The sequence below is a fragment of the Dipodomys spectabilis genome, unplaced genomic scaffold (assembly GCF_019054845.1).
Source record: "Dipodomys spectabilis isolate Male_0828 unplaced genomic scaffold, ASM1905484v1 ptg000212l, whole genome shotgun sequence".
In the NCBI taxonomy this organism is placed as follows: Eukaryota; Metazoa; Chordata; class Mammalia; order Rodentia; family Heteromyidae; genus Dipodomys; species Dipodomys spectabilis.
In genome coordinates, this window is record NW_024870889.1 from 511095 (window position 1) to 531580 (window position 20486).

The 20486-nt window shown below is 45.0% G+C and overlaps 1 protein-coding gene across 6 annotated transcripts in view; it reads left to right on the forward strand.

The window, feature by feature from the left end:
* Ppp2r5c (protein phosphatase 2 regulatory subunit B'gamma) overlaps positions 1-20486 on the forward strand; it is a 143647-nt gene that overhangs the window by 14835 nt on the left and 108326 nt on the right. For 5 of the 6 annotated variants that reach the window (XM_042696849.1, XM_042696842.1, XM_042696840.1 and 2 more), the window contains exon 3: positions 12308-12473. In XM_042696849.1, coding sequence (XP_042552783.1) covers positions 12308-12473 — 166 coding nt within the window. The remainder of the gene's footprint in view (positions 1-12307; positions 12474-20486) is intronic. The other variant, XM_042696839.1, reaches the window with a different exon arrangement.

Below are 20486 nucleotides of genomic sequence, written 5' to 3' on the forward strand. Positions count from 1 at the left end.
TATTCTTATTAAATAGCTGAATAATATTCCATTGTATGTATATACTGTATTTTCTGTACCTGTTTAACTGTTGATAAGCACCTAAGCTGATTCTGTTCTGTAGCTTTTGTGAATAGTACAGCACTGAACCTGAGTGTGTGGGTATCTGTTTGGACCACTGGTTTCATTTCCTTTGGATATATACCCACAGTGGAATAGCTGGATCATATAGTAGATCTATTTTAGCTTATTAAAGATTCTCATAGTTGTACTAATTAAGAGCCATTCTGAAGGGTGGGATAGTATCTCAGTGTGGTTTTGACTTGCATTTTCTAGTTGACTAATGTTTCTAAGCATTTTTCCTATGTTTATCAGCCATTGTATTCTTTGAAGAGGAATCTTTCAGATAAATGACCATTTTAAAATTATATTTCTTGTTTTAGGGGTATGTGTGTGTGTGTGTGTGTGTGTGTGTGTGTGTGTGTGTTCTGGATATTACCTCTCTGTCAAATGAATAGTTGGGAGATATTTTCTCTTACTTTGGAGATTATCTTTTCATTATGTTACTTCTTTTACTGTGCAGAAGTGGGTTTTTTTAATTTGAAGTATTCCGTTAATCAATTTTTGCTTTTGTTTTCCATGCCTTTGGAATCAAAAAGAAACAAAATAGTATTATCACACACAAAAAAACCAACATTCAAATCACCCCTGCTAAGAACCATATAAGCTATGTAAATTACATTTTTACATTTTGTATGTGCCCTGCATTTATTTATTTGTTTGTTTATTTGTTATTTGTTGTGCCGGTCCTGGGGCTTGAACTAGCCTGGGTGCAGTCCCTGAGCCTCTTTGTGCTCAAAGCTAGTGCTGTACCACTTGAGCCGCAATGCCATTTCTGGCTTTCTCTGAGTAGTTTATTGGAGATAAAGAGTAATGGACTTTTCTGCCTGGGCTGGCTTCAAACCACAATCCTTAGATCTCAGTCTCCTGAGTTAGCTAGGATTATAGGTGTGCATCACCAGCACCTAGCTCAGGCTGGAGGTACAGACATTGACATACCACTTCTGAAGTGGCTGCACCTCTCAACTTCACCTTCTTGAGCCAAGCACTCTGAACTTGAGCTTCTTGTCTGAAACAAGGATGTGGAAACACTATGGGGCACTTGGAGGGCACCTGAGGTTCTGGAGCAGCTGCTCCCTGCTTTCCTCTAAGTTCTGGACCCCATGGGAACAGAATCACAGCTAGGTTACTGCCAGGGTCTGGCACAGATGGTAAATTTGCAGAGTAAATAGGAACTGCCAGCAAGGCCGGATTCCAGCCCCAGTACCAGCATGCTCACACACACACACACATTAAAATAATAATAATGATGATAATGATAATAATAGAGACTGCCAGAGGACACACGGGAGGGAAATAGGGTGTCTGGAGAGTTCTTCGTGGCAGCTCTCCTTCTTGGCACTGACCCGTAGCAGGTGTGTTGGCAGCTAGGGAAAAGCATGTGTTCATAGCCACCCCACTTCAACAGGCACCTTGCCTGTGTCCTCTTCCCAGAGACCTCTTCTGCCTTCTCACATCACTTCCTTCACCTCCTGTTACAGAAACTCCTGACGGATGACCTCATGTTGCACACACACACACACACACACACACACACACACACACACACACACACACACACACACACACACACACACACACACACACACACACACACACACACACACACACACACACACACACACACACACACACACACACACACACACACACACACCAGACTTGCTGGCATCAAGGCTTCTGAATATCTTTTCCTCTTCTGTCCTGTTGTCCCTGCAGGCACAGCTCCTGCCCAGCTCAGCCAGCCCTGTCCTGCCAGCCTTCCCATACATCCAGCCTTTCTCTCCCCAAACAGCGTGGCCTCTCCTCTGCTTCCTCTTCTCTTAACAGAATTTCTCAAGGGCATGGCTGAGCGCAGGTCTTCCTATTCAGGTGAGCTCTCATCACTTCTCCCAGCATTGCTCAAGAGCACTGCTTTCACTAGCACCCTCTCCAAGCTGTTGAACTTGGTCACTGTCACACATTTGACAGGGTTAATGCTGTCTTCCAGGAAGTCACTCTCCTTCCTTGTATGAGACCACGCCCTCTGGGGTTCTTCCTGCATGGCTGCCTGTCCTCAGTGCCTCTTTCAATCCTCCTCTTGTCTCTACCTGCATTCTCCCTTTGTTTTCCTCTGCCAGGTAGGTATTCATTCCCAAGACTTCAGTAACCATGTAGATGTTAGATGTCCACCCATGGGGATGTGTGCCCGCAAGACTGTCATGAGGTCCAAGACACAGAGGCAGAATGGGAAAGCCAATAACCAAGAAAGCAAGCAGAGAAACAAAAGCCCAGCTGCTAATTTAAATCAATCAACAAAGAATCAGTGCTGGAAGTGGGAGAGGCATCCTTGTATAACCCACTCTATGTAAATTGGAATTACCACATTGGGACCTCAGACAAATCAGTCCCCCTTGAATTTACTCCTTTCCCACCTCAATGGCTTGTCCAGCTGCCCACCTGTATACCTGAGCCAGAAGTGGGGCATCCTTCCTGGCTCCCTTTTCTCCACTTGTTATCCCACATGCCCTCCTGTCCTTCAGCACCCTTGGCCAAGTCATTTACCACAGCTACCTGGTACTGCCCTGCCCCAAGCCAGCATCTTCAACTCTTGTCTTCTGAAAGTTCCCCTCCCACTTCTGTAGTCCACACAAGAGACCAAGCAGTGTGTGTGTGTGTGTGTGTGTGTGTGTGTGTGTGTGTGTGTGTGTGTGTGTGTGTGTGTGTGTGTGTGTGTGTGTTGCATGTGCGCCAGTCCTATGGCTTGAATCCAGAGCCTCATACTCTCAACTTTTTCACGTAAGTCTGGAACTCTGCAACTTGCACCATATCTCCACTTCCAGCTTGTTGCTAGTTAGTTGGAGATAAAAGTCTTTTCTGTTTGTCTGTGTGGGCTGGCTCCAAAGCTCCATCTCTAGGTCTCAGCCTCCTGAGTAGCTTAAGATTATAGCTGTGAGCTACCAGCACTCAGCTCTGAGTAGTCTTCTAAAAAAGAACTGGGTGAGGGTAATGGCTTAAATGGTAGAGTACCTGCCTAGAAAGCACAAGGTCTATTCAAACTCCAGTAACCACCAAAATACCTGGAAAAGGAAAAGGAAAAGAAGAGCTGCCCTATCATTTCCCCACATCAGATCTCTTAACTTCTGGTTGCTCTTCAGATGAAGAACAGTTCCTTGCCTAGGCTAGTTGGCTTGCTTATCTGAAAGGCACCTGCACCTTTCCTGTCTTTGCTTTTGGCCTGCAACCATGCCAAGCCTGTGGCAGGGAGCACAGCATCTTTTCTCAGAAGAGTCCTCAGGGGCTCATGATCCCAGTCAGGAAAAAAGATGTCCACCTCATAATTGACAGAAGAGTGTAAAATTACTATGTGCCCACAATGCAGCATGCTGTGTGTAGACACCCGGGTGACATGAGCAGCAAGGAAGGCCACCCTGATCTGAAGACAACAGAGGGCAGACACCTGGAAGAACTGGAGAAGTCATGGAGCATTTGAGGCCGTTTTGTGGGTTAGCTAGATCACCAAATCCCAGTCTTACAAATCTGGTTTCATAAGCTACACAGTTTATTTTCCTGTCAGGCTAGGAAGCATCTGTGGGGCTATGTCTATTTATCTCTTTAGAGATGGAAGTTATATACTGGAACACATGTATACATAATTTTTTGGTGTACTGGGATTTGAACTCAGGGCTTTATATTTGCTAGGCAGTCTATCTGCCACTTAAGTCATGCTCTGAGTTCTTTTTGCTTATTTTTCAAATACCTTCAAATGCCTTCCATTTGTTCGCATTCTGGCCTGGACTATGATCTTCCTTGTTATGCTTCTCATGCAGCAGAGATGACAAGGGCATACAACCACACCCAAATTTTGATTGAGATGGGGGTGTCAAGAACTTTTGCTCATGCTGATTCCTCTGTATCTCCACCTTCCAAGAAGGTGGGATTATAGAAATTCACCACTGTGCCTGGCCAATATAGTATAATGTTTAAAACAGGGACAGTTAGCACTTTTTAAGGCGTACCCCCAAGAAAGCTGAGCAGGTAAGTTCTAGCTGTAAATAAGTGGGTTATAGATGGGGTTTTTAAGAAAGGAAGTCTCAGGGTTTTGTGACTAGAAAGAATGACAGATTTATTAGTCAGCTTTCTGCACTATAACAAAATACTTGGCACAAATACCCTGTACTGGTGTCCTGCCTCCTCATGAGGGCACAGCCCCAATGGCACAGTCTTCCCAGTAGCCCGAAAGGAAACCCACCGCATGGTTCAGGCAGAAGAGTTGGTTGGGGGAGAACAAACTGCCAGCCTTCATAAGAGGGAGGCATGCAGAGATGGAGGGAAAGAAAGAGTTGAGGACTCATGTTGATCCATATTATATAGGGAAAGGCAGGAGACAGGGCCACATTGGATGTGGAAGTGATCTCAGAGCCTGAGGAACCTCTCACTGTCTGAGGGAGGTATGACCAGGGTGGTTCAGGAAATGACCTCAGCAAAGGAGGAAGTGACCTCAGAGCCTAGGATCCTTTGTTGATTCCAAGTCAGGTGATTGACAGTCAGGTGATTCCAGGTTTCAGGCTGGTGAGGAGGAAGGGGGGAGGGGCTGGTCTTCCAGGCAGACCTAACATTCCAGGCTTTTGGTAGTTATACATGGGTGATGATTTTCTTTGGCTACTGCCTGCTGGCAAGGGGCAATGACATTAGGGGCAGAGTTGTTGTCCGGTCTGGGAGAAGGCAGCAAGCACCAACGGTTTCTTCGTGGTGAACAGATATATGTGTCCTTGGATAAAATCAAAGAAATCTTACAAGGCAGGGGTTGAGCAATAAGAAAAAATATTAGAAGGCACACAAGTGGCAGAAGGAAGGGTTCAGGGTAGAAACTTAAAAATTGAATGACTTGGCTACTTCCTATCTCTTGCATTCCAGGTGGTCCTGGAGTTAGTGGGAAATGTCCCTTCATACTTCTGACATCTGGTGACTAGGTAGGGGAGAGCTGCTAGGCTGGTAAGCATTCAGAAGTTGGGGCTTGATTGGAGTGGTTAAGGTTCCTGACCGGGGGCCTTGATAGATGTCTGGATGGTAGATGTATAGATGGGAGACCTAGGAAGCTGCCAAGGCTAACAGTCCTGACTCTAAGACTCACTATAAATACAAATAACAGGTAGCAAATGCAAGAATGTAAGTTCCTGTCCAGTTGAAGGTAGACTAGTATGAACATTAGATGGGCAAGCTTCTTAACGTATTGCTATTGACCTCCCGCTCTGGTTAATTTTGAAAGTGCAGGCACAGAGTGGCTGATATGACATCATCTCCTCTAACTCCTCTCCGTGGTTTCTTGTTGTTAGGACTAGCCCCATCCTGGGGTTTAGGTGCTTGTTGCTGGGATAGCTCATCCCAGTTGGCATTCATGGGCTTTGCTCAAGGCTAGCACTCTACCACTTTGAGTCAGTTCCACTTCCAGTATTTGGCTTGTTAATCAGAGATAAGTGTCTCTTGAGCATTGCTTCCAGACTGGCTCTTTGCTGGTTAGTTGGGAGATGAAGTGTCAGAGGGATTTTTCTGCTTGGGCTGGCTTTAAACTGTAGTCTTTGCCACAAAATCCTTTATTATTTCCAATTAAAGCAACAAGGAGATCAAATAGAAATAAATACCTGCCCCTTGTCAAGAATTGACCAACAAAAACTTGCCAGAATTCTGCAATGGCAAAACTCGGTAGATATGATGAGAGTTTTAGCACAGAGATAGTATTGATTTCTGGTGACCCTAACAATGCCTAAATTAAGCAAGTTACTTTAACCAAAGTTCACAAGAGGCTCTCTCGGCCTACACGTGTTTCTCTAGCATAACAACATAGCCTTTTCCAGGTTAGGCTGGGTAAGATTACAGGAAGAAATGTCACACAAGTCTTAGTTTTTGCAAATCCAAATCAGTCTTTTACCAGGAATCAGCTGCATGTAATGGAGTCAGGTAGGAGTCCAGTCTGCTTTTACCACGGTGGAGATGGTCCAGGCAGGAGTGAGGCTGTCTTTCAGGTTCCAAGAGATGGACTGGATAAGGGCTAGGCTGTGTCCTTGGATGGATTGTCACACCTCCTGCTGGGGTGCCTGAAAATTTCTTCACAGACTGGCTAAAGACATTTGCAATCTCCCCGTATTTTCCTGATCACTTTCTCTGAGTACACTGGCTTTTGAAGGCTAGTACATACTTTAGATGGACATAAAGAATGACATACTGGTTTTATGTCAATGTATTCCTTACTGGTTTTTCCTTAATTTGTGTTTGGATTAACTCTTAGACACATTTACTTGCACCCAAATCTGATGATTCTTTGCAGTTTGGGTTCAAAACTGCCTGTTTTTTTCCTTTGGTTTGGAGTCACATAATTGCCACAAGGCAGTTGCCTGTGGTTCCATCCACAGACTGATGTGGGCAGCTTCTTTGCTGTTTGAGTTTTAAAACTGTCAGCTTTTACCCTTTGGCCTGGGAACACTTGCTATTTAACACAAAGTTTACATTAGTTACAATTATAGTCAAAAAGCAAGTAATTTTGAAACCATGATGAGTTTTTACATATTTTAGACATAGACACAGACATTTGTGCACAAGCTTCAGGGTGTGCTTAGAATTTTTTTTTTCTGTCAGTTATGGACTTGAACTCTGGGCCTGGGGTTCTGTCCCTGAGCTTTTCAGCTCAAAACAAGTGCTCTACCACTTGAGGCACTGTGCCACTTCTGATTTTCTGGTGGATAATCAGAGTTAAGAGTCTCACGGACTTTCCTGCCCCGGATGGCTTTGAATCTCAATCCTCAGGATCTTAGCCTCCTGAGTAGCTAGGATTTCAGGCATGAGTCACTGGCAATGGCTTGCTTAGGTTTTTTTAATTGGCCATTTAAGTTTTCTGGAATTCCAGTGACAATACATTTTTACCCATTGTATGATAGAACCATGTGGTCAAGGCTAGAAAAAGCAGACAACACCAAACAAAATACAAGGAAAAGCTCAAAAAATTTGAAAACAAACAGTATGTTTAGACATCTTTGCTAACAAAGCACATAAGATGGTTGGCCTCAGTTTCCAGGGCCTGTGAAGAGAGGCAGCAACTTTGTTATTGTTAGCAAAGCACATTAGATTACATGGTTGGAGCTGGGTGCAGGTGGCTCACTCCTGTCATCCTAGCTACTCAGGAGGCTGAGATCTGAGGATTGAGATTCAAAGCCAGCCCAGGCAGGAAAGTCCGGGAGACTCTTATCTCCAATTAACCACCAGAAAACCAGAAGTGGTGCTGTGGCTCAAAGTAGTAGAGCACTAGCCTTGAGCTGAAGGGCTCAGGGACAGCGTCTAGGCCCAGAGTTCAAGCACTATGAACGACAAAAAAAAAAAAAAGATAAATGGGTGGAGTAGTAAGCTTGGTGGAAGGGTGAGTGAGCATCAGGCGAGGCCAAGCCTTAACCCACCACATGGCCATGCTGGCAAATCCAAGATGGCAGATTTCTGAACAAGTCAAGATGGTAAGAAAACTTGGCAGAGCTTTATTTTTTTATTTTTTATTTTAATTTTTTTGGTCAGTCATGGGGCCTGAACTCTGGGCCTGGGTGCTGTCCCTCAGCTCTTCAGCTCAAGGCGAGTACTCTACTACTTGAGCCACAGCATCACTTCTGGCTTTTTCTGCTTATGTGATGCTAGGGCCTCATGCATGCAAGGCAAGCACTTTACCACTGAGCTACCTTCCCAGCCCAGTGGAGATTTATTGAGTAAGCAAGCAAGCAAGCAGACAAACAAGCAGAAAGGAAGGGGCACACTCTTAACAGTGTGTGGGTGCCCTCGAGGAAAGGCAGAGAGAAAGTGAGTTTTAAATGATCTCCAGTCTGGAGTTGCAGAGAGAAAGATTGAACTATAAGATAGGGAAAGTTACCATTCTAGAGGAGATGGTTGGGAGGCAGAAGTGGAGGTCAACAGAGGGAGTTTACTTAGAGAGACAGAAGACAGGCAAAGAAAACCTAAACATATATCAACTCTGACCACATACCATTGCCATGGAAGAAATTGTCCAAATATGGTGGAGTCAAAAGTACTGTATTTAGGGTCTGGGAAGGTGGCTCAGTGGTAGAGTGCTTGCCTTGCATGCACGAGACCCTAGGTTTGATTCCTCAGCACCACATAAGCAGAAAAAGGCAGAAGTAGCGCTGTGGCTCAAGTGGCAGAGTGCTAGCCTTGAACTGAAGAGCTGAGGGACAGCGCCCAGGCCCAGAGTTCAGGCCCCACAACCAGACCCTTCCCCCCCCCCCCAAAAAAAAAGTACTGTATTTAGGTCAGTGATTGCAATTACCCAGTTGGTACTTAGACCAAATTTCTTTTTTTTAAATAAGTTTTTTTATTGTAAAAATACTGTACAGAGGGGAAGGCCAAATTTCTAAGCAGTTAAGTTTTTTAAACTTGTGATTGTTCAATTGACACTGAGTCCAAATTTCTAAGCAGATACTTTTGTTTTGATTTTAGATCTGGTTTCAAACCCAGAATGTCTAGTTTTGAGAGAGAACCTAGAGAGGGGGTCCCTGGAATCCAGCCTGCGTGGCATTCTTGCGGGCACAAGCCAAAAGGTTGGGCCATTGAGGCCGATTTTCTAACCTATAAGGCATTTTGGCTTGAGTGAGAGACTAAAGGAGAAGGAATCGTCCCAAGGGAGTCCTGGCTCAGCGTGACAGCAGGGAGTCTAGTGAGGACTGGGGGATGGGAGGCCCCATAGGGTATCGGGGCCGAGTCACATAGATGTACAGGGGAGGAGTCTGGTGAGTGTTAAAATCTTAGGAATGGCCTGAGTCCTGATGCATTCCCAGAACCTTTTCCAGAGTGAGGGTCAGAGTCCCCAATTTAGGTGTCCCCAAATGACCAGCCAGTGAGGCATAGATACCCTCTGGCTTGGTGCTGCGTCTAGACAGACAGCAGAGGGTTCGTAAAGTAGCACTCACCAGATGTATAGGGGAGGGAAGTCACTCACCAGCTGTAGAGAGGAGACCCTGTGGTAGATGCATAGCCAGCAATGGTAAAGGGGAGTCACTCACCAAATGTAGAGAGGAAATGGTGTGGTAGAACTGTAGACAGCAACGATAAAGGTGAGAAATCTGAGGTGGGGTTCTCCAGCTTCCAGAATGTTGGTCCACAGAGGGGTGGTCAAAGAGGCAGATTAAACCTCAGAAAGAGAAGAGAGAGGAGGGAATCCATGGGCTCCTAACTCTGCCCCCTCCCAGGTTCTGGGTAACAGATGTAAGGTTTGCCACATGGTTCGGGCAGAAAAGAGTTTATTGAGGGGAGAGCAAACTGCCAGCCCGCACAAGATGGAGGTGCACAGAGACGAAGGGGAAGAAAAAGGAGAAAAAGAGGGAAAGAGAGGAGGGGACTTGTGTTGAGCCAGATTATCTAGGGAAAGGTGGGAGGTGGGACCACAGTGGATGCGGAAGTGACTGCAGAGACTGGGGAAGCTCTCACTGTCTGGGCGGCTCAGGAAGTGACCTCAGCACATGAGGAAGTGTCCTCAGAGCCTGGGATCCTTTGCTGACTTACAGCCAGGTGATTCCTGGTTTCAGGTAGGTGAAGAGGAAATGGGGAGGAGCTGTTCTCCCAGGCCGACCGAACAGGCCCTGCCTCCTAAATTTCCACACCACCACCCTCAGGACTAAATTCTTAACACTTGAGCATTATGGGAAGAGGGGCCAAAAGGCCACATTCAGATAATAGTAGATAGCTAGATCAAAGCCCAAGGAAGTGCATTTTGACCAAGAAGCCACAGGCTGAGAGAGAAGAGACCCTAGACCCCTTGCTCCCAGGTCAGAATTCTGTTTGCTGACCTCATCTTGGAAAACTTTTCAAGGGTTCTAAAGCTGCTTGTTAAAACTAAAGCAGCTTTTACTGCTTTGCACAATTTTCATTCAAGGATGCGAGCAGATTAGTTTGGAGCCTGAGTTGATGTGTGCATTCTCCAAGCTCCCCAGTACTTGGAATGGGCTTGGGGGGTGAAGGAGGGAGAGCACCTCCAGATGAGTGCTTGATGGCCTATTTCAAGGGCTTTGCAGAACCGAGCTCCACTGCTTAGAGTAGACAGGGCACAGCGAAGCACACTCTACATCTTCACTTGCTGCTTGGCTGGTGGCAGTCACTGCTGGACCCCAGTGGTAACAAACCAGTGTGCTGTGTCAGCTGTGGGCCCAGATGAACGCCTTAGGCCTGTGGAACATGGTACCTCCAGTGCCTCTGCCACATATCTCCTCGGACTCTCACTCAAGCATTTCACTGAATTGCAGTTGACCACAAGGGAATATACGGTCCTAATGATTGTGATGAGGCTTGAATTGGGAACCTAGAGATGCATACAAATAAAGAAGCCTGGTGCCAGAGCAGTTCCCTGGCTCAAGGAGAAGGGCCTGTAGGCAGCCTGTGCTCATTCCTGAGGCTGGGTGGTGAGCTAGCAAGGAAACCTAGCCCTTACAAGTATTCTCCCAGACAGACTTTCTGTTCGACATAACCTGCCACAACCCTAGTGGCTTACAATAGCACCCAGCCTGACTGGCTTGCTGTTTGAGGGGATCAGAAGTGGAAAGTGAAGGTAGGACAGGGCTGCACTGTCTCTGGAGGAGACGCTGTCATCACACCGGGTCCACGTCCAGAGACTCTTGTGCTCCCTGGGGCAGAGCGCCTTCTCAGTGGTAAGCATGTTCCCATGCTTGTCTAAGGGCATTGGGCCCTTCTGTGATCCGGTATTAACTTCTCATCTCAAGGCCTTGAATGCAGCCAAATCTACAAAGTTTTTGTTACCAAGTAAGGTCACATATGTGGGATTAGGATTTTTTTTGGTTGTGGAGTTTGAATTCAGGGCCTGGGTGTTGTCCCTAAGCAATTTTGCTTAAGGCTAGTACCCTACCACTTGAGCCACATCTCTACTTCCAGTTTCCTGGTGTTTAATTGGAGATAAGAGTCTCTCAGACTTTCCTGCCTGGGCTGGCTTTGAACCATGATCCTCAGATCTCAGCCTCATAAGTAGCTAGGATTACAGGTGTGAGTCATTGATGGATTACAGGTGTGAGTCACTGATGGTCCAGCATGACGATCCTTTTTTTTTTTTTCTGGTTAGCTGTGGGGCCTGAGCTCTGGGCCTGGACGCTGTCCCTGAGCTCTTCAGCTTAAGACTAGCGCTCTACCACTTGAGCCACAGTGCCACTTCCAGCTTTTTCTGCTTATGGGGTACTGAGGAATCAAACCAGGGCCTCATGCATGCAAGGCAAGCACTCTACCACTGAGCCACCTTCCCATCTCCCCTCCCCCAGCATGACCATTCTTGTGGCAGTTGTTATTCATCCTACCACATTAACTATAGTTAAAATTTTTTAAAACTGCCAGATGCTAGTGGTTCATGCCTATAATCCTAGCTACTCAGGAGACTGAGATCTGAGGATCAAGGTTCAAAGCTAACCTGGGCAGGAAAGTTAGTGAAATTCTTATCTCCAATAAACCACCAGAAAACAGGAAGTGGCACTGTGGCCCAAGTGGTAGAGCACTAGCCTTGAGCTGAAGAGCTGAGGGACAGCGCCCAGACCCAGAGTTCAACTCCACCACCAACAACAACAACAAAAACAACAAACCTTAGAACTCAAGAGCTGGGCACAGCAACTCAAGCCTGTAATCCTAGTTATTTGGGAGGTGGAGATTGAAGGATCATATTCAAGGCGAGATTTCAGACTAGGAGGATCCAAGTCCTGGCCATCCTAGGCACAGAGTAAGAGCCTATCTCAAAAATAACCACCCCTCCCCTTCAAAAACAAAACAGAAAACAAGCATAAGGCCTGAGGTCAAACCCCTGTACTGCCAAAAAAAAAATTGGAGATATAAGAAATAGGTGACTGTGAATCCCTCTCAGATGAACATGTTGGAGGTGGGTTTTTTCAGGTTTTGTTGTTGTTGTTGTTCTTGTTCTTGTTCTTGTTGGCAGTCCTGGGGCTTTAATCTGGGCCTGGGTGCTGTCTCTCAGTTTTTCAGCTCAAGGCAAACACTCTACCACTTGAGCCACAGCACCACTTCCAGAGAGGTGTTTCATAAGACCCATCGTCTAGCAGCTCCAAACAAGGGCTCATGTCTACAATGGAATGACAGACACTGTTCCAGGATGAGATTTATGTATGTGTTTTCTATATTTTGATTGTGCTACAAATACAGCCATTTTAAATCTTCATTCTTGTTTTTATTTCTAAAGCAGATTCCCAGCAGGAAAAATAGCATTGCGTCTGTCCAGTCCTCAACATCTACTAAAATGAAAGTACCAGCCCCTCAGCCAGTCATGAAGAAAGACAAACGGCAAAATTCTTCTCGGTTTAATGCCAGCAATAATAGAGAACTGCAAAAACTACCATCTTTAAAAGGTAATTTCCATTTGTCTTTTGAAAGTTAAAGTTTTGGCTATTTTTGTGGAATCAATACTGGTTCAATAGTTTGCTAGCTTCTTATTCCTTCTCTAGATCCTTTTCTCAACTGAGATGTTTCTTAGATTGCATGCCATTCATTTCTCTTGGCTACCATTCCAAGGCAATTGAGATAAAACTTAATACTTAAGGTTTCCTGTTGTAAAGTAGCCAGTTTTTCTTTTAAGCAATTTTCTCCTGTTTGTCTTACTCTTTACTACAAGTGGAGAAATTGTAAAGGCTTTAAAACCTTTTATTTTTCAAATGTAGTCACACATGGTAACTTCTGTTACAAGAAGATTATTTAACCCTGGAAAAATTATTTTAAATTGTTGTTTAATTTATTCAGTCCACAATATTTAGGAGGAACATATATCAGGCCCTGAGTTGGATAGTGAGAAAACAATGGACATAGACAAGATCCTTGTTGCCTATATCAAAATAGGGAAGATGAGTGGCTGATATCCTAAATAGGTATTAAGCTGCTGATATCCTAAATAGGTATTAAGCTGCCACCGGGCAAAGTGTTCCTGGGGACAGGAAGTGGGGTAGATAAAATCTTTAGAGTATCATGTACAGGTATCCAAGTGATTGATCTGGTCAAAAAGTAAAGAAGGCCAGGCGCCAGTGTGTCTCCATCACTATGTTCCTGGCTACTCAGGAAGCTGAGCTCTAAGGATCATAGTTGGAAGCCAGCCTGAGCAGGAAGTCTGGAGAGTGTTATCTCCAATTAAGCACCAAAAAAGCTGGAAATGGAGCTGTGGTTCAAGAGATAGAGGCTATAGCCTTGAGTAAAAAAGCTTGGGACAGCACCCAAGCCCTGAGTTCAAGCCCCAGGACTGACACAAGATGGATGGATGGATGGATGGATAGATAGATAGATAGATAGATAGATAGATAGATAGATAGATAGATAGATAGATAGATAGATAGATAGATAGATTAACATTTGTGTGAGATGTACAAAAGATGAGTTAGAGGGGATGGGATAAGTAGGAAAAAAAAGAAATGCTTTAGAGGCTCTCTGTTATAAATCATTTGGAGGTTATTTCTTTTTTTTCTTTTTGTCAGTCATGGGTCTGAACTCTGGGCCCGGGCGCTGTGCCTCAGCTCTTCAGTGCAAGGCTAGCTCTCTACCACTTGAGCCACAGCGCCACTTCCGGCTTTTTCTGTGTATGTGGTGCTGAAGAATTGAACCCAGGGCCTCATGCATGGAAAGCAAGCACTCTACCCCTGAGCCACCTTCCTAGCCCCCTGGAGGTTATTTCTGTTAGCATTACCCCCACCTCCAGTCCTTGGCTCCATCCAGACCTGAGCTCCTCACCACCCTAGCATTCCAGCCATATTCCTGGCCACTCCCATTCTCCACCCAGACCTCCCTGTGCACTTACCTCACTACAAGCCCCAGAGGTACCCACCTGGATAGAGGCAGATGCCATATTGCTCCTTCTCCCAGGGAGATATGGCCCCTCTAATAAACATTATAATAATCTTTCTTGTGCCTGCCTGCCTCTGCGTGGTCCCCTGGGATGGTCGTGATGGACCCTAACATTTGGTGCCAAAACCCAGAATAGGTTCCCTGATGGATTTGCTCCCCCCCCCCCCCACACACACACTTCAGACAGGGGTCTGGCCAGCTACCTCGGGACCTAATCCATGGTCCCACATTGCTGTTGCCAGAAGACCACCAAGGTAACTTTCTCCTGACCAAGCGCTTTACCTCCTACCCATCCAACAGTGGATGATTGGTTCTTACTCTCGGGTAAGTGGCCAGTTAGTCCAGAGGTTCAGAGTTCAGATTTCCATATAGGCTGCAGGGCCTTCATGTAGGCTGCAGGGCCTTAGGACAAAATTTTGGCTGTCAAGTTCTGAACCTCACTTCAAGGTCCTCAAAGGCCCAGGGACCCAGCAACTGTGGTGACGATCACATTTGCTATGGTGTTCCCTCGTATGAGCTGAACATTACTTCTGAGGATGCTTGGTCTTAACCAAGCATGGTCCCTACCATGGGAGGGACACAACTAAAATTCTTCATAAAAACCACTCAACTTTGAGCCCAATCTTAAGCCTAATGCAATCAAATTTGGCCCCAAATTTGGAACTCCACGTGGCTACTTCATGGGACACTGGAACCCCAATATTTTATGGGACTTATATAACTTCTGTGAGTGCTCAGACAATTACAATTGGCAAAAAGAGAGGCTACCACGTGGGCTGAGAGACTCGCTTCAGGTGTAATCTTGCTCCTGTGCCTGCCTGCCTCCATGTGGTCCGCTGGGATGGTCATGATGGATGCTAACATTATCTCCATCTAGGCTTCATTATTTGAGGCTAGGGAAAAGTGCTCTTTACCTAGAGTTTCCCCCTAATGGCACAGCCATCCCCTTGAATCCGAGGTTGCTCTGCCCCTAACTGGGTTCCTTCAGGAGACTTTGAGAGAGAAGATTAAGAATTATAAAGTCAAATGTGAATGACTGAAAATCTTCATCCATGGTAAAAGACTGGTGCACTAAATATAGAAAACATCTGATATTTTTCCAATCTTAATTTTCTAATCATAGGGCTTTTGCGATTAATTTTTATTGATAATGAACTCAGTGGGAGCAGGGCTTCCCATACCACAGGGCAGAGAATACTCACTCCCAGCATGACTGGGGACAGGGAAGGAAGCAGGGGAGAAGGGAAGGGATGGATGAGTGGGTAGATTTTTTGCCCTTCCTTGCTCAAAATCCAGGTTCTCCATTCACTGTGTTTTACAGCACTTGTTTGTGTTTGCTTTAGCTTTGTGGTGAATAAGTGCAGTGCTTGGTTTTTGATGAATCTTCTTCTCCTAATACATATGTATTGAGTAGCTATGAGGGGCCTAGTGTTAAATCCCTTAATCCAATGCCCTCCTGGGCTCAACCCTCCTGATGGTAAGAATGCAAAGAACAAAAAACAAAAAACACATGCATGTGACTCCTCCTTCCAGTTCCCTGGTAGGCTGAGTAGAAACATGTGACTCCTCTAGTTCCCTCACAGGCTGAATAAGAATGATGAGGGTGTCTGGGTAAAAGAGGTTATGTGTGTAGAACTTTTATTGTCTTCCTATTCCAAGCCCCATCCAAGTACCCATCCCACCGGGAGTGTACTGTAGAAAGGGTGTGCTAGGTGTGTGTTCTGCTCCTTTTCTGCACATGTCAGCGCCCAGACAGGTACCAGTGTGGGCTCACGTGTACCTCCTGTCTTCCTTTACCTCTCCAAGGAGTCTCACCCAAACCTGCTCGTGGCCATCAGCTCTGCCATGCTTACTGTTCTCAACCCCTGTTTCTTCTTTCTCTTGCTACACCCCATAAGAGTGTCAGGCCACGTTCTTCCACGTTTAAGCTTCTACTCTTCTCCAGGATTTTCCTCATAGTCAGTCTACATGCCAGGAGCATTTCACAACCGTCAGCCAGTAGCTCTCCTCATCTTGCTTGATAATTCTTTCTCAGTTGTTCTATAACTTCTGTGTGTAAACTAAGGAATATTATCTATTTTAAAAGAAATAAGTATTGACTGGCATGCAGTAAAGTTACATGTTAATTTGGGGAAGATAGACACTTCTATGGTATTCTTTGTCCTTCTAGCCATTTGAGGGGTAATTTCTTTTAATACTAAAATTTGTGTCAGTCCTGAGGCTTGAACTTAGGGCCAGGGTGCTGTCCCTGAACATTTTTGCTCAACGTTAGTTCTCTACCACTTGAGCCACAGCTTCACTTCTGGCTTTTTTTTTTTTTTTTGGTGGTTAATTGGAGATAAGAGTCTTACAGGACTTTGCTGCTCTGGCTGACTTCAAACCCTGATCCTCAGACCCTGGCCTCCTGCATAGCCAGAATTACAGATGTGAGCCACTGGTGTTCAGCATAATAAAATTTTTTATTATATTTTTTTCAAAGCTCAACCTTTCTATTACTGTTACTCCTAAATCCTTTATAGTTTTTCTTACTCTTGAGACTGACTTGACATGTTCCTATTTCTTCTTCAAATTGATTCTTGGTAAGCTACTAAAGAGTGAGTTTAAATATTTGGTTTTTAAATAATTTTATATGCCATTATCGTCTCATTAATTTTTCTTATTAACCTTGGTAATTCTTTTTTACTTGAGTCTGTTCCTATTGTCCTGTCATTACTAATGCTTATACTAATACATACCAGTCATTGTAATTTGATTACATCATCAGCCAGAACCAATTAAACAGATAACAGAGGGGAAAGCAGGCATCCTGTTTCTCCTGCTGTCGTAAATGGCTTCGTCTTCCTCTTCCCCTTGTCGAATGTAGAAGGGGCTCTCGGTCCTGGCACATGGTCATCCCCAGATGGCTGCTGTTCAGGGTCCACAGCAGCATAGCCCTGATCAGCCACATGGGCTGTGCAGTGTTGTGCCAGTACATGGCCACTGCTGAACCTCGCCAGTGATGTGGGATTTTTTTCTCCGTAAGATGTTACCGCAACTTTACAAATGCTGTGTTGATAGATTTTTCTGGGTCTGAACTATCTTTGCATCTCCAGGATAAACTTCAACTTTGTTGCAGTATATTATTTACATTGCCTGGTTCAGTTTGCTGATTTTCTTTTTTCTCTTTCTCTTTTAGTGTTATTGAAGTTTGAACTCAGGGCTTTGCACTTGCATAGCAGATGCTATACCATTTGAATCATGCTTATAGTCCTTTATTCCTGCTTTCTCTGAATAAGATCTCACATTCATGCACAAGCCAGCCTGGACCACAGTCCTTCTGTTTACACATGTAAACAGCTGGAATGACAGGTTCATATACTGTACCCAACTTTTTTATTGATTGAGATTTCATGAACTTCCTTGCCTAGGCTGACCTCAAACCGTGATCTACCAGTTTCAATCTCCGAAGTAGCTAGGATTACAAGCATGAGCAATGAGACCCAGTTTACTAATTTTTACTTCTTGTCAGGGAGTGTATTTCAAGTTGTAGAGTGTCTGTTTAATGATTGTAAGGCTCTGAGGTCAAACCCACACACATCTTCTATTTATTACATGAAATTAGTTTGCATAGGCTGGGAAGGTAGCTCAGTAGTAGCGTGTTTGCCTTGCATGCAGGAGGCCCTGGGTTCGATTCCTCAGGACCACATAAAACAGAAAAGGCTGGAAGTGGCGCTGTGTAGCCACTTGAGTGGCTTGAGCTGACTTGCTGAGGGACAGTGCCCAGGCCCAGAGTTCATCCTCCATGACCGACAAAAAGAAAAGAGAGAGAGAAAAAAGAAAGAAACTAGTTTGTAGGTTTTTTTTCCCTCCCTGTGTGTGTGTAATTTTTCTTTAGTAGTTTTTGGTTTGGGTTTTTCTGTTTCTGCTTTTTTTTTTTTTATTGTACTCTGGTATCTTAAACCCAAGATGTATGGAGCAGCATCTGAGATCTCCCCTGAAGGTAGTCGCAGGGTTCTGCATCTCTCTCTCATGCTGCCATCTCATGATAAGGGTTGGTCACCTGGTTTTCAGAAGTATTAAAATGGAGTGTCCATGAAATAGGGTTGAAAGGTTGCAGCAGAAGTAAGCAGGGAGTGTGCTTTTTTTTCTCCACTATAGGTCTTCCCTCCACCATGGGTCAGCTTAGTGAGGGTCACCTGATAACTAGTACATGGCACTGCTTAATACATCCTTGAATTGTTTTCACATCTGTGGAAGTTAGTGTCCTTAGGAGTTCATTTATTCTTTGGACTATTTTGTCTCTGTTCAGCATCATTCATCACCATTTTTACCTGTGTCTGTGTGTGTGTGTGTGTGTGTGTGTGTGTGTGTGTGTGTGTGTGTGTGTGTGTGTGTGTGTGTGTGTGCGCGCGCGCATGCGCACACACATACATATTTGTTGATCTTTAGGTGTGAACTCAGAGCCTGGGTGCTATCCCTCAGCTTTTGAACTCAGGACTATTTTGGATTATTTTGTCTCTATTTAGCATCATTCACCATTTTTATCTTTGTATGTGAGTGTGTGTGTGTGCGTGCGTGCGTGTGTGTGTGTGTGCACGTGCATGAGTGCACATGCACACATGCGCACTGATCCTGAGGCTTGGAACTCGGGGCCTGGATGCTGTCCTGAGCTTTTGTGCTTAAGGCTAACACTCGGGCTGGGAAGGTGGCTCAGTGGTAGAGTGCTTGCCTTGCATGCATGAGGCCTTGGGTTCGATTCCTCAGCACCACATAAGCAAAAAGAAAAAAGCCGGAAGTAGGGCTGTGGCTCAAGAGGTAGAGCACTAGCCTTGAGCTGAAGAGCTGAGGGACAGCACCCAGGCCCAGAGTTCAGGCCTCACGACCAGACCCAAAAAAAAAAAAAGAAAATCTCAAGGATGTCACTTGGGAACAAATCTGACAAGGCTAACACTTTACTATCTCAGCCACATCTCCACTTCCAGCTTTTTGGTGATTAAATGGAGATAAGAGTTTCATGGGCTTTCCTGCCCTGGCTGGCTTTGAACCTCAATCCTCAGATCTCAACCCCTTGAGTAGCTCAAATTATTGGCAGGAGCCTTCGGTACCCAGCTTCCAATATAATTTGTTTAATGACTTATGGGAGGAATAAAATAACATGGCTTTATTTCTTACAGCTGATCTCTCTGCTGTAGAAAGAAAATAAAAGCAGAAAGAAGCCAAAGTTATAATCGGACAGTATAGTTGCTAAAGATCAATTAATGAGAGACCCTAGCACTAGAGAGTTGTGAAGTAGGAGGCCTTGGTAAAAGAAGGCTGCATTTCTGGGGGGAATATTTTATATATCCTGACCTCTTTGTGAAAATGCATATTCCATCCTTACTCATGGTAGTTTACTTTCCAACATAGTTGAACGTTTTGCCATAAAAGTGTTTTTTTCCCTGCTTAAAGATGAATTGCATACATAGTTACATGAATCTGGCCTCTTGCCTGTTCCTTGAAGAATAATAGGAACAGAGTGTGAGAAAGTTACCAAGCTACTTGCCTTTATTGAGGTCACTGTCTCGAGCTAGAGACCTTGCTGCCCATGGCAGTCGGCCTCTCCAGGGGCAGCACAGTCCACCATCCCTGCTGCCCTTGTTCACCCTATGTGTGAGGTCTCCAAGCTACTCTGACTCAGACTATCCTTTTCTTCTTTTTTTAAGTTGTGGCAAAATACACTTCGCATCATAGTGATCCATTTATGTGGCATTCAGTGCATTCTCAGTGCTGCACCTGTCACCCCCAGCCAGTCTTCACAGAACTCTTCCATCATCCCCAACTGAAATGGCCCCATGAAGTAGCAAGTCTTCTTTACCTCCTTCCCCTGCAGCTCTCACTATACTTCTTTTTACTTTTTTCTTTTTCTTTTTCTTGAACTCTGGGCCTGGGTGCTATCCCTGAGCTCTTCAGCTCAAAGCTAGTGCCCTACCACTTGGACCATAGCCCCACCTCTGGTTTTCTAGTGGTTAATTGGAGATAAAAATCTTACAGACTTTCCTGCCCAAGCTGGCTTTGAACCATGACCCTTAGATCTCAGCATCCTGAGTAGCTAGGATTCTAGGGGTGAGCCACCAGTGCCCGGCCCCAGTATACTTCTTGTTACCAGAGTTTGATGACCTCATATAAGTGTAGTCCTGTAGTATTAGTCCTTTTCTGTCTGTCTCAGTTCACTTGTGGGACATCCTCAAGGCCCACTCAAGGTCACAGAGGTACCGGATCTTATTCCTTCAAAGATGGCCACACTTTCTTCTCTGTTTCCCCTTTGCACATTTTGCAGTAGGGTGGACATGTTTCTAATACCACATGCAAGCTGTTGTCTCAGGGGTCACAAAGAGTTACCCTCTTTTCTTTATGTTTTTTATTGTAAAAATACTGTACCAAGGGCTTACAGTTACATGAGCAAGGTAATGAGTACATTTCCTAGAAGTATTGTTGCCTCCTCCTTTGTTTTTCCCCTACCATCCCTTCCCTCCCATCTCCACAACTGTACTCTCCCCACCCCCCACCCAAAGCTACCC